The following is a 12,731-nucleotide window of genomic DNA, read 5'->3' on the forward strand; positions in this document are numbered from 1 at the left end:
TTGGGGGGCCCAGGCCAGGGGTTGCATAATCTTAGGCTGTCAGAGCTGAGGTGACCCTTGCAGTGTCCAGCTCTGCCTGAACCCTACCCCACACCCCCACAGATGACTCCCTCGGAGCTCAGTCTCTCATAGGACCACCCCAAGCAGACTTGTGACCCAATAGATCACCCTGCACTCTGGGGATCCAATGTCCACACCAAGGCCAGACTGCACCCAGGCAGTCCGTCACTGCGGCCTTCGGCGGGGCTCGTGCTCACCAGCACCTCAGCCCTTCTGCCTCGGGAGCAGTGTCCAGCCACACGTCTCCCACTCTGGCCTCATGCAGCTGGCAGTCGAGACCTGGCCCGTTTGGCACTCAATCCCTTAATTAGCCGCATTATGTAACTCTCCCAGAAGGTTGTGCAATCCTCAGGTCAATGATGTCTGCATCTAGAGGCTGATTTTAAACAAACCAAAAGGCCGACTTTGGTGTATTTGTTAATTCTCTGCAGGGACTGCTATTCTACTGGGGTCAACCCTTGCCACCTGCCTGTCCGGCTCTTCCCATTGGGTGGCACTCCTTGGGTCTTCAAGGCTGACCTAGAAGTTCATTGAGAAATTTGCTGAAGATTGGCTAATAAAGCAAGAGCCTACAAGAGACCCACTTTAGGGTGAAGGACACACATAGATTGAAAGTGAGAGGATGGAGAAATTTGATGAGTTCAATTTTGATGGAAACAGAGAGCACAACAGCCTGCCATTCAACCATTTAACAGAAATTTGTGGAATTCTCCCTCCATGCCATGCCTCGTGACAGGCCCCCACCCTCCATGAAAGGTGTGATGTCAGGGAGCTGCAAGGTCCTGTGCGGCACAGAGTTGAGGCATCTGACTCAGTCTGGGGGTATGTGAGGAGTTCAGGGGAGGCTTCCTGGAGGAAGTGACATCTAAGTTAGATTCTGAAGGATAAAGAGTAGGGATAGATGAGAGTGTTTGAGGTAGAAGAAAATATAAAAGGCCTAGAGGCTGGGGACAGGACAGGGCACATTTGGGGCACGGCATGTAGACATTCATGTCTGGAATTTCGATTTGGAGGTGGTATGGAACAGATGGGGCTGGCAAGGTAAATGGTGTCAGTTCATGAAGGGATGGTCACAAGCATGCCAGCATTCCAGGTCTCTCTCCTTTTGAGTGGAGGCCCCCTCCTATCCCAATGCAGCTTTGAGAAGTCCTGACCTTCCCCAGTATTTCAGAGGCTTCCGAGGACTGTTGTTTACATGGCCCGGTTGCTGCCCATCAGATCTCTCCCAAAGGCTGATCGGCCTGGTGGTGGCATAAACCCATTTGTAAGAATGAGAGATTAAGCTAATGCTTGTGTCAAGACATGGCCTGGGGCTGGGAGGTCAACCACAAGGAAGGTACCAGCTGTTGCTGCCCAATCCCAGAAACCCCACCCCGTTTTCTCCCTCCCCACCCTAGGCATGGTTCTGGGCTGAGCCTCCTCCATCGGGACCCCCAGTGGTTAACGCTTCAAGCTAGTGGGTGGCACAGCCTTGCTTTGGTTAAATCTCTGAGCATCCCAACCCCACTGGGGTCAGTTCACAAAGCCAGGGATGGGGAATTGGGAGATGCATGGGCCTCAGATCACCTCCAAGCCATCAGCCCCACCGCTTAGATGCCCCAACCTTTCACTGAAACCTGCTGCCTCTCTTTGGCATGACCTCTCCCCAAGCCCTTCCTATAAGCCCCTCCACTGCCTCCTCACCTGTAAAAGTGGTCCCTGACAGCCCTACTTGATCCAGTGGGACCCCACCCCTTATGGCTATGGCTCCCAGAATAGGGCTGGAGCCCTGATCCCAGCTGTAGTTATCAAGTTCCCTTCTGGGGACTTTGGAATCGACGGGTATGTTCAGCGAGGAAACCCCACTTGCCCTGGGGCTAGACCTGTAACCTGTGGGCTCTAACACCGAAGGCAGCCCTGTTCTGCCTGCACCTGGAAGCACAAGCAGCTTGACTGCAGAGAGGGAGGAGGGGTCAGGAGGCAAAGAGGAGGGAGGAATGAAGAATGAGGGAGGGGCCCCGTTTCTAAAGCTTTTCTTGTCCCCTATCCCTGACCTTCCAAGGCCAATAGGTCCCTCCTACTTTCCTGCTCTTGGGTTCCAGAAGATGTATTTATAGAACAGTTGTGTTTGGCTCAAGCCAGCTCAAGTGGGTCACTTTTCCTTGCAACCAACAAGCATCAGGCACGTGGTAAGAGCTCCAAATTGGGGGACCATATAATTCTTCACCTTCAACTTTTGAGAGTGAAATGGGGCACTATTAATGATGACACTGGGGCTACAGGTATAAACTGGGATAACCCAGGCTAACCAGGATATCTGCATCCTCTACATGGAAGTTAGAAAAACACACAGATCACTTTCATCTCAGTTTGTTCTTCAGGAAATCCTGGAGGGTGTATTAGTCAGGGATTGTCATTTTCCCTCCAAGACAAACTCCAGAGCAGGAATCTGCTCTAAGGTGGGGTGGGAGCGGGAGCAGGCTCAGGCTGGAGAGTGGACACTTCTTCCTGTATGATTGACGTGTAGCCAGAAAGTGGATTCTAGCTGTTCGAGAAGGTCAGGGTTGTGTTTCCCTTCCTTTCTTCTTGATAGATGAACGGAAAAAGGCCTGCTCTTTGAAATGGGGATTTTCCAAGGCCAAGAGGACTGGTGCCATTCCAGGAATGTGCCACTTTGTGGGCGGGACAGTGGGCAGGGGCCTGAGAGAAGGACTCAAGGGAGGTCTCAGAACCGCCCAAGTAGCCAGATGGATGAGGGTCTCAAGAGCTATAAGTGGCCGGGCCAGGGCCTTGGCATGGGTCTCCAACCATGGTCCCCGTGGGGCTGCTGCTGCTGCCGCTGCTGCTGGCCCTGCTAGCCGGGGCTCGCCTGCTGTGGGGCCAGTGGAAGCTCAGGAGCCTCCACCTCCCCCCTCTTGTTCCTGGCTTCTTGCACCTGCTGCAGCCCAACCTCCCCATCTATCTACTTGGCCTGACTCAGAAACTCGGGCCTATCTACAGGGTCCGCCTTGGGCTGCAAGGTGAGAGGCTGCTCCCTCCCCGGCCCCACTGCAGCAGGGAGGGGCGGTCTGCTCCCTGCTGACCTCCTGTGTTTCCTTTCCCCAGATGTGGTGGTGCTGAACTCCAAGAGGACCATTGAGGAGGCCATGGTCAGGAAGTGGGTGGACTTCGCTGGCAGACCCCAGATACCATCCTGTAAGGGGAGGGGGCGTTTCGGGAAGAAGCAGGGGCTGTGGGAGGCAGGGAAGGGCAGGCCCATGGCTTCCTTGGTCAGTTCGACCCCCCACCCCCAACCCCTACTCACAGACAAGCTGGTGTCTCAGCACTGTGAGGACATCTCCCTGGGGGACTACTCCCTGCTCTGGAAGGCCCACAAGAAGCTCACCCGCTCTGCCCTGCTGCTGGGCATCCGCAACTCCATGGAGCCCTGGGTGGAGCAGCTGACCCAGGAGTTCTGTGAGGTAAGGCTGGACTCCCACAGTCCCCCGGGGTCAGCTTCGTCCCTCTTGGCAGGCCCCCTATTTAGTTCACGCCCCTTTTCCATAGCGCATGAGAGCCCAGGCCGGTGCCCCTGTGACCATCCAGAAGGAATTCTCTTTCCTCACCTGCAGCATCATCTGTTACCTTACCTTTGGAGACAAGGTCAAGGCTCTCTTCCTCTCACAGATGCTTGGGCCCACCCCACAGCCCCTCCCTGGCCCTCTCCTTGTCCTGAACTGAAAGGATCCCATCCTTTCCCAGCAGGAGGAGACCTTAGTACATGCCATTCATGACTGTGTCCAAGACTTGATGAAAACCTGGGACCACTGGTCCCTCCAAATGTTGGACATGGTTCCCTTTCTCAGGGTGAGGAGGCAGAGCCCCGGCACACCTGGGTCCTGGGAGAAAGGGTTGGGGGAACAGGCTTCCTTCCCAGCAGCTACACTCTCTTGCTCTCTGCCCCAGTTCTTCCCCAACCCCAGCCTCTGGAGGCTGAAGCAGGCCTTGGAGAACAGGGACCACATTGTAGAGAAGCAGCTGAGGCGGCACAAGGTGGGAACCGTGTGTGGACCGGGCTCCCCCTCAGCCCATAGCAGTGATGCTCCTGCCCCAGAGCTAGGCAGCTTCTTCGGCATCCCACCAGTCCTGGACCTGTTGCCACCCCCAGAACCCCTGCCCCAAGCCAGGTGCTCAGGCCTGCTCCTCCTCCCCTCCCCAGGAGAGCATGGTGGCCGGCCAGTGGAGGGACATGGTGGACTACATGCTCCAAGGGGTGGGGAGGCCAAGAGAGGGAGAGGGCCCTGGACAGCTCCTCGAAGGGCACGTGCATATGTCTGTGGTGGACCTTTTCATCGGTGGCACTGAGACCACGGCGATAACCCTTTCCTGGGCTGTGGCCTTCCTGCTTCACCACCCTGAGGTATGCTCTGGAGGCAGGCAAAAGGCTCCTTCCTGGCAGCCTGGCCAGGGCAGCAGGAACCCAGCTGGCTCCACCCTGATGTAGGCTGTGCTGGGGGTGGGGGTGGGGGTGGGGAGGGGCTGGGGGGATGGGATGGTTTGGGAGGGGCTTCCCTAATTGGCATGAAGTCTCCTGTGAGTTGCTCCAGGACGTGGTGGGAGGCTGGGCAGCTCCGTATAGGCCAGCGGCAGGGCTTGGACCCCTGATACCAGGCTTGACCCCTTTCCCAGATTCAGCAGCGACTGCAGGAGGAGCTGGATCATGAGCTGGGCCCCAGAGCCTCAGGTACCCGAGTCCCATTCAAGGACCGGGCTCGGCTGCCCTTGCTCAACGCCACCATCGCGGAGGTGCTGCGCCTGCGGCCCGTTGTGCCCCTGGCCTTGCCGCACCGCGCCACGCGGCCTAGCAGGTGACTCCCAAGGGGCAGGGATGAGCGGGGAAGGCCCCAGGGGTTCCCGGCCGGCCTCTAAGTGCACCCCTCCCTCAGCATCTTCGGCTATGACATCCCCGAGGGCATGGTGGTCATCCCCAACCTCCAAGGCGCCCACCTTGACGAGACGGTCTGGGAGCAGCCTCACGAGTTCCGGCCGGGTGCGTGGCGAGGCGGGGGCCCGGGGCGTGGGGGCAGCGGAGGCTGGGGCTGGCGGCCACTGAACCCCGGGTCTGTCCTTCCACCTGCAGACCGCTTCCTGGGCCCGGGCGCCAACCCCTGCGTGTTGGCGTTTGGCTGCGGGGCGCGCGTGTGCCTGGGCGAGCCGCTGGCGCGCCTGGAGCTCTTCGTGGTGCTGGTGCACCTGCTCCGGGCCTTCACGCTGCTGCCTCCCGCGGGCGCCTTGCCCTCGCTGCAACCCTATCCCTACTGCGGCCTCAACCTCAAGATACAGCCTTTCCAGGTGCGGCTGCAGCCTCGGGAGGCGGAGGCCCCGGGTCTGGGAGAGTGCCAGTGACCAGTGACAGGGCAGGACTCGTGCCAGTCACGTGCCTCAGTTTCTCCTTTTATTGCTCCCATACAAACCTCGTCCCTCCCCCCTGTAAACATGGTGCTGTGAGATCGCGGGTGGAGAAGGCTTCTGCTGACGGCTGGATGGTGAAGGTGGCCCCTGGCTCTTCTCTCAGCGCAACCCCTCAGTGCTCGGCAGTCATAGTGGGGCGCTGGAGGGGTGAGCAGCGGCTCAGCTTCCCCTGCCCGGGGGCCGGTAGCTTCTTGGTCTCAGCTTCATTTCCGTGAAGGGTATGGAGAAATCGAAGCCCTTCCAGTAGTACCAGCTCACTCCCTGGGAAGAGGGTTGTTGAAGGAGAGTCAAAGCCAGACAGCCCACCTGCTCCCACCTCTGCCCCCTTTGGGGAGATCGTTCCCAGAAATCAATCAACCATCCTCCCTCCCTTTTTTCTTCATAACCCTCGGCTACAAAGGACTGAGGCTGAATCCTGTGCTGTCCTTTTACATCCAATAAATCATCCCCTCCTCAGGATAAGTTGGTGAGATTGGCATTGTTCCATTTCACGGATGAGGGCCCAGGAGCACCTAGTGGCTCAGTGGCTTGTCCTGTCACACTGTATGTAACACACACCCCAGCAGGCCGAGCCCCAAACACCCCCAGCCCCGGGCTACCTCCCGGCCTCTCACCTGGTGATCCACTGTGCTCCCGTAGAGCCCATTGAGGTTGGCATAGTGGCAGTTCCTGTACCACCAGGCCCCGCGGTAAGAGACAGCACAGGAGATGAGCAAGTTGTTGGGGTCTCGGTCCCGGGCAGAGAAGACACTGCCGCTGTGGTAGCTCATGGAGTCCCCTGGGCAGGGAGTGGAAGGATCCGTGAGGACCTCCCCCACCCCTGCCCCACCCTCGCCCCCACCAGGCCTGCCCCCCTAGACCCGCCCCTCACCTGCGGTGCCATGGTAGCCATCCAGGTGCAGGCGGTAGTACTCAGCAGCTGAGTCTACTTGGAAGGAGTCATACTGGGCAAACACGGCCTCATCCCCATCCCGCAGGTCCACACGCAAGGAGTAGTCGCCAGCTTTGGTCAAGCTGTGCAGGGCCTCATTGCCTGGGGGTGGTGAAGTGTGCACTCATCAGGGTCCTGGTGTCCACAGGGCCCTCATCACTTCCTGGTCCCCCAATCCCTGTGAGGCACTGACCCAGCCAGAACTCCCCAGAGAGGTTCCCAAAACCGTGGGCATAGTCCTCCCAGTCCCTCCAGAAGTCTGTTTTTCCATCCATGCGGCGCTGGAACACCTGGGAAGTGGGTGGGGGCACCATCAGCCTATGCCTCCTGGCACAGCAGCCTTGCCCTGTACAGACCCCTGGGGTTCCGGCTGCCACCCACCAGCCAGCCACCCCCATCCGTCTCCATGTCACAAAACACGTTCAGGGGCCGCTCGCGGTTGCCGTTGAGGAAGATGGTGGTGGTCCTTGAAGTGCTGACCCCATTCTGCATCTCCTCCCCACAGTCCCGGGGGAAGGGGATCCGCAGTCCACCTGGGGAGAGGAGAGTGCCAGCCCAGTCCTTTCTCCAAACCCTAGACCCCTTCTACCCACTCAGCCCCCAGACCTCAGGTCCCAGCGCCTGCGCACCAGTGGTGAAGGAGGTGGACACAGGTGGAGTGAAGCTCTGGCCCCACATGGCCCGCAGCCATGTGCTGTAGGGGGTGGAGGGAAAGAGACCCGACAGCTGGTGAGAGGTGACCCCTCCTGGGAGCAGGATCTCCTGTGGAACAGACAAGGTGCAGGTCAGGGGAGAAGGAGGTGGAGCCCCACTGGGAGCGGCAGAGGTGGCACCTCCTGGACTGGAACACAAGGAGGGGAGTTGGCCAAGGGGACAGGGGCCAGGGCACCTGGATCTGTCCGCCAGGGGTGTTGAAGCTGAGTAGGTAGCCAGTCGGGGTGACTTGGGGTGCAGTCCAAGTGAGCAGGACTGTGCGGGGGGTCACTTCCTTGGCCTCCAAGTTCTGGGGGGCCTCCAGCCCTGGGCAGGGTGGAGGGATGAGAAGATGGAGACGAGGCCCCTCCTGGTTCCCTTTCACCCCCTCTCCCCCACCATCCCAGGTACCTCGCAGGCCATACCTGTGGTGAAGGTGATGCTGGCTGGGGAGGTGAGGTTGGGGCCCCGAAGGCCGCGCAGGGTGGCTGTGTAGTTGGTGTGGAGCACCAGGTCATGCAGGGGGTAGTCCACAGCACTGCCAGGGGCTGAGGCCTGTAGAGAAGGGGCTGGGAGAGGGGGTGGGGCATCAGCTTCTGCCCTGCGGAAGCCCAGCCTGCCCCTCCCGACCCTGAATAAGTCCTCTTCAGAGGCTTCAGCCCTGCTCACCCCCTGGGGCTGTGACCTTGACGTCATATGTATCCACTGGTGCCTGAGGGGGCTTCCAATGCAGCAGGGCAGATCCCTCTGTCAGGTTCAGTGCTCGCAGCTGGGTGGGGCCGTCAGGAACTGGGAGAAGGGAGGGGCCCAGAGCTGTGCCCTGCTGCTCTCCCCACCCCTCACCTCCCAAACTCTGCTGTGCCTCCCCTCCACCACTGGAGCCTCCAACCCCCCCTTTCCCCTTCTGCGTTCACTCTCAACAACCACCTGTGCCCTCATTTTCTCCTATTTCCTGCACTGTCCCATCAGCCTCACCTGTGGTAAGGAAGCCAGTGAGAGGCTCACTCTCCTCAAAGCCACGGACGGAGACCACGGTCACCTCGTAGCGAGCCCCTGGGATCAGCCCCTCTAGTTTCTGCGTCCGGGCTCGGCCGTCCACCTGCATGCTCAGTGGCTCCCCTGAAAACACAATGGGCTTGGGAGGTGGCCCAGGGAAGCAAGGAGGAACTGCAGGGTGGGCAGAGTGCAGGGCGCAGGAGGAAGGGGGCAAGCGAGGACACGGGCAAAAGGGTATCACCTCCATCTGCCAGTTGGTAGGACACTTTGAAGCTGTCCACTCTGGATGGTGGGGGTACCCAGCTGACCTTGGCTGAGGTCTCCCTGATTTCGCTGAACTGGAGGTCACGGGGGCTCTCCAGAACTGAGGGGAGACGGTGCAAAGGAATGACGGTGAGGACATGGGGCAGGGAGGTTCCCACCCCTGGATTCTCACCCCTCCTTCCTCTCCCTGGGCCCCATGCCTCCAGACATACTCACCACCACCCCTTTCCTCCAGACCTAGAAATGGAAGCCACTCTGCTGGTTCCAAGCTCTCCACCACTCACCAACCTCCCCTCTGGCTGAGACACTAGGTCCCACCTTACTATGCAACAACCCCCACTTTGGAGCAGAGGGCATATGTGCCCAGCACAGGGCCTTACCTGGGCTGAGGGTATGGGCTGTGCCCTGGATGCTGTCTGCCTTGTGGGGCCCCCTCAGTCCATACAGTGTAAGGGTATACAGGGTCCCTGGACGCAGGTCCCGGAGCACGGCCGAGCGCCGTGTCCCTGGCACCGTCAGCTCCCGCTGCAGCAGGGGACGTGGATGTGGCTCCAGGGTGCTTGGTGATGGGACCCCAAATCGGAGCAGGAAGGAGTCAAAGGCTTCATGTGGGGCTTCCCAGTTGAGCCGCAGCGAACTGGTGGTCACGTCAGTCACCGACAGGTGGGACAGGCGGGGCCCTGGCTCTCCGGGGCTCAGACCAGCAGGAGCTGGCCCTACAGAGTGGGTGGGAGAAAAGAGTTTGGAGACACAAGCACATCAGCTAGGTAACTTGGGGCAGGTCCCTTCTGCCACCTCACCTGGCCCCCATTTCCTCATCTGTAAAATGGACCTAATGAGGAGCCCGCACCCACCGGTAGGACCCATAATGGCGGCATGTGTGTGCAGAGCCAAGGGCTACTCGTGTGCCCCTCCCTCCCTCCGTGGGGCCCTCCTCCTGTTATTTCCCTATGGTCACCGCTTCTGGGCCCCCTCTTTCACCCTTTCAGTCCTAGACTAGAGGCAGGTGAGGTGGTACCTGTGGTGCCCTCGGCTGAGACAGGCCCCAGGCGCTTCCCTTCGTGGAGGCCGTAGAGAAAGAATGTGTAGGAGGTGCTGGGCTCAAGACCCGACACCCGGATCTTGTTCTGGTTGCCGCCCACGAGCAAGGCCTGGGGCTGCCCATCTGTGTCCTGATACTGGACCACGAAGGAGTCAAAGGGGCCCCGGGCCACGCTCCATGAGAGACGCAGGGAGTCTGGGGACACGTCACTCACTGCCAGCACCCCCAGGCGGGGCCCTTCAGGGGGCTTGGGGGCCTCTGTGGCCGAGTGCCAGGGGGCTGGCATGTCCTCTTCTGGGGCTGTGTGGGAGAAACCCAGGGAGAAGCTGGGTGTGGGGGGAGTGCAGCAGGGCCCTCCCACTCCACTCACCCTCCAGAGAGGGGACTCAGGGCTGGCCCAAGGCTGAGGTAGGGACTTTACGATCCTGGCCACGGCAGCCAAGTGGACAGAAGAGAGGGACTGAGGCTCTCCTAGCATCTTTCTTCTCTTGAATCTGCCACATCCCTGCTCTGGTCCCAACTTCTGCCAGCCCAGGACCTCTCTAAGCGCCAACCCAGGGGCCCCACGACCCTCTGTGGGGCTCCTTTGCTCTGCCTGAATCTGCTGTTTGCTCTCCCCTCTTCGCCTCAGTGTCTCATCGCACCCCATTTGAAATGTCTGCATAGGCCCTACTCCCTCCCCAACCCACCAGGGCGCCTGTGCTGAGGGCCTGAGGCAGGACTAACCCAGTCACTCCCTGAGCACAGGGCACGTGGCCCTCCCTGCTGAGAAAAGCTGAGGATGGAACTGGCTGGTGAACTCGAAGGGCGAATCATGCCAGCCAGGTCTGGCCACATACCCGTCGGGCTGAGTCGAGGTGGGTGGTAGTAAGTCTGGAAGAGGAGCCGGCCCCATCAGCATGGCCACTCCTATTGGTTTCTATGCCCCTTGCCTGCTTTGTTTTCCAGTAATTTTCCATTTGAGAAAATGCTCCTGACTCATCCATGGGAGGGGATTTGCCTTTATCTGGGCAAGGCCACCCCGCCGGGAGGTAAGAACTAGTCCATGAGAGTAATGGGGAGTAGCTGGCCGCACGGGGGCCGGGCAGGATTTGGGAAATTAGAGACCACTGCCAGAGCCTCGCCCTGCCACCTGTCCTGGCTCCTGCCTTTGATGGACCCTTGATCATCGCACTGTCAGCGCTGGCTCCGCTGCCCTTCCTCCTCCTGAGCCCTGAGCCCCTCCGCCCTCCACCTGGCCCACTGCTGCCAGTCCTTCAGCACAGAGGAGCGAGGAAACCCACTCAGGCGGGTTTGCCAGGGCCAAACAGGGCAACCTCCTGCTCACCTGTCACTCCCAGGACAGAGATAGGGCCCAGACGCTGTCCTCTGTGGAGCCCATAGAGCAGAAACTTGTATTTCCTGCCAGGCTCCAGGCCCTCTATGGTGACCTCCCTCTGGTCTGCGGCCACAGGCACCACCCGGGGTTGCCTGTCTGTGTCCCTGAACTGGACCACAAAGGAGTCAAAGGGGCCCTGGGCCACAGTCCACAAGAGGCGCAGGGAGTCTGGGGTCTCATCCATCACAGTCAGCTCCCCCAGGCGGGGTGGGGGCTGCTGCTCCTCCAGGGGAGCTGTGGGGAGAGTGGGGGTGGGGGAGAAACCCTTAGTCAAGAGCTGCCTTTACCTCAGCCCTGGAAACTTCTGGGAGGAGGGAGGGTCTGGGAAGAGTCCCTGAAGTGTGGCTTCAGGGGACACTCACCTGGGGAGACAGACATGCCTGCTTCAGCCCTGCCCTGAATGAAGGAGCCCTGTCTCCTCCTCTGGAGGCCACTGTCCAAACTCCTTCCTGCCCCCTCTCCCTCCCCTCTGTGATCAGGATGCAGTAAACACATGAAAGATCACCCCGTCAGAGAAGGGCAGCTGGGATTGCAGAGAAGGGCTCAGTTTCCCCCAACCCCTGGCCCCCAGAGCAGGAACCAGAGCTGTGGTTCAGAGCTGAGAAAGGCCCCCAGAGGGTGTGTGGGTTGTCAGAGAGACGCCCCAAACAGTCAGGGCTGGGCTGGGCAGCCAGCCAAGCTCATGGGCTCCCATCACCCGGACTTGAACTCCCCTTCATTTGTTATCAGCCTGGGCCCTCCTTTCCACCTGCTTCCTGCACGAACACCACTAGACCCAGACGGCCAGGTGGGGCAGGGTGGGAAGCCAGGGGCAGAGCTGAGAGGGCAAAGGGCAGAGCAGAGCACAAAAGAGATTTGTCTAGGTGGGTGTGAGTGTTGACTGATAGGGGCTGGAGAAGCCTGTATCCAGTTTTCACAATTTGGGGGTTGGGGGAGATAATTATGGAGTCTGAGAGCCCCAAGCCCCAACTGGCCGTGTGCCCCATCCTTGTCTGGCCAAGGTGACTCATGGTCCTGGAGGTGTGGTAAGGGTCAGTGACCCACCTCCACCCCTTCCTTGGGGGGCTGAGTCATGGGCACAAGACACCAGATATTTCCATAGTCTTCTGCAGCCAAACCCGCCCATATTTTCCACCTCTTGCCATAGAGGGAGGAGAATGTGAACATTTATTGAGTCCCAGTAGATATTATTCATAACCATTATGCAGGTGTGGAAACTGAGGTTCAAAAGAAACAAGTGGCTTGTCTAAGGCCACACAGCAGGCAATCAGAATTTCAACATACATCTGCTTGGCTCCAAAATCTGTAATCTTTTAATTACATTTCCAATCAGTGAGTAGAGGAAATAATGCATATAAAATGCTCTAAACAGTGCCTGGCATTCAGTGGGGACGCAATAAAGATTTGCTTTTGGTGTTATGATTGTCATGCCAAGGCTGAAGGCAGGAGAATTGGCTTCATGGGAAAGCCCCAGGGCCAGCGCTGGGTGCTCAGATGAAAGGCAACTCTGGAAAAGGTGAGAGGAGGGCCAGGGCTCACCTGTGCTGCCGTCAGCAGAGATGGGGCCCAGTCGCTTACTGCCTGCCAGCCCGTAGAGCAGAAACTTGTATTTCCTATTGGGCTCCAGGCCCGGGATGGTGATCTCGTGCTGGTCTGCGGCCACAGGCACCACGTGGGGCTGCCCGTCCCTGTCCTTGTACTGGACCACGAAGGAGTCGAATTCGCCCTCGGCGACTGTCCAGGACAGGATCATGGAGTCTGGGGTCACATCCGTCACTGTCAGCTCCCCCAGGCGGGGAGAAGTTTTCATGTCTGGGACTGGAAAAGGGGGAGGTGCATGGAACATGACAGAAACGGAAGCAGGGGCCCCTCAGGATGCTAGGACTCTGGGCACTGGTTCTGGGAGCTGGGAAGGGGCGACCAGGCCACATGTCAGA

The 12,731-nt window shown here is 59.3% G+C and overlaps 2 protein-coding genes across 24 annotated transcripts in view; one reads left to right on the forward strand and one right to left on the reverse strand.

Moving 5' to 3' along the window:
* The first annotated feature begins 93 nt into the window (after positions 1 to 93).
* Positions 94 to 5,952, forward strand: LOC102506530 (steroid 21-hydroxylase). 9 transcript variants are annotated; one of them, XM_032462742.1, is made up of 10 exons: positions 94 to 816; positions 3,145 to 3,234; positions 3,346 to 3,500; positions 3,586 to 3,681; positions 3,781 to 3,885; positions 3,985 to 4,071; positions 4,238 to 4,438; positions 4,708 to 4,886; positions 4,965 to 5,068; positions 5,159 to 5,952. In XM_032462742.1, the coding sequence occupies exons 1-10, from the start codon at positions 783 to 785 to the stop codon at positions 5,422 to 5,424; spliced, it is 1,317 nt and encodes a 438-aa protein (XP_032318633.1). In that variant the 5' UTR covers positions 94 to 782; the 3' UTR covers positions 5,425 to 5,952. The 9 variants fall into 9 exon arrangements, with proteins under 9 accessions (XP_032318633.1, XP_032318635.1, XP_032318634.1 ...); XM_032462744.1 differs by having other exon boundaries at positions 94 to 674; XM_032462743.1 differs by lacking the exon at positions 94 to 816 and adding an exon at positions 833 to 2,228.
* Positions 5,452 to 12,731, reverse strand: part of TNXB (tenascin XB) — a 49,978-nt gene continuing 42,698 nt past the window's right edge. For 13 of the 15 annotated variants that reach the window (XM_032462704.1, XM_032462713.1, XM_032462709.1 and 10 more), the window contains 15 exons: positions 12,334 to 12,612; positions 10,744 to 11,028; positions 9,393 to 9,716; positions 8,755 to 9,090; positions 8,352 to 8,474; positions 8,090 to 8,233; positions 7,784 to 7,903; positions 7,540 to 7,683; positions 7,311 to 7,441; positions 7,051 to 7,183; positions 6,803 to 6,954; positions 6,615 to 6,711; positions 6,362 to 6,523; positions 6,105 to 6,268; positions 5,452 to 5,751 (listed from right to left, as the gene is read on the reverse strand). In XM_032462704.1, the coding sequence (XP_032318595.1) occupies positions 5,650 to 5,751; positions 6,105 to 6,268; positions 6,362 to 6,523; positions 6,615 to 6,711; positions 6,803 to 6,954; positions 7,051 to 7,183; positions 7,311 to 7,441; positions 7,540 to 7,683; positions 7,784 to 7,903; positions 8,090 to 8,233; positions 8,352 to 8,474; positions 8,755 to 9,090; positions 9,393 to 9,716; positions 10,744 to 11,028; positions 12,334 to 12,612 (2,696 nt within the window). In that variant the 3' untranslated portion in view covers positions 5,452 to 5,649. The remainder of the gene's footprint in view (positions 5,752 to 6,104; positions 6,269 to 6,361; positions 6,524 to 6,614; positions 6,712 to 6,802; positions 6,955 to 7,050; positions 7,184 to 7,310; positions 7,442 to 7,539; positions 7,684 to 7,783; positions 7,904 to 8,089; positions 8,234 to 8,351; positions 8,475 to 8,754; positions 9,091 to 9,392; positions 9,717 to 10,743; positions 11,029 to 12,333; positions 12,613 to 12,731) is intronic. The other 2 variants (XM_032462707.1, XM_032462710.1) reach the window with 2 other exon arrangements.

This window comes from Camelus ferus, chromosome 20, assembly GCF_009834535.1.
Source record: "Camelus ferus isolate YT-003-E chromosome 20, BCGSAC_Cfer_1.0, whole genome shotgun sequence".
In the NCBI taxonomy this organism is placed as follows: Eukaryota; Metazoa; Chordata; class Mammalia; order Artiodactyla; family Camelidae; genus Camelus; species Camelus ferus.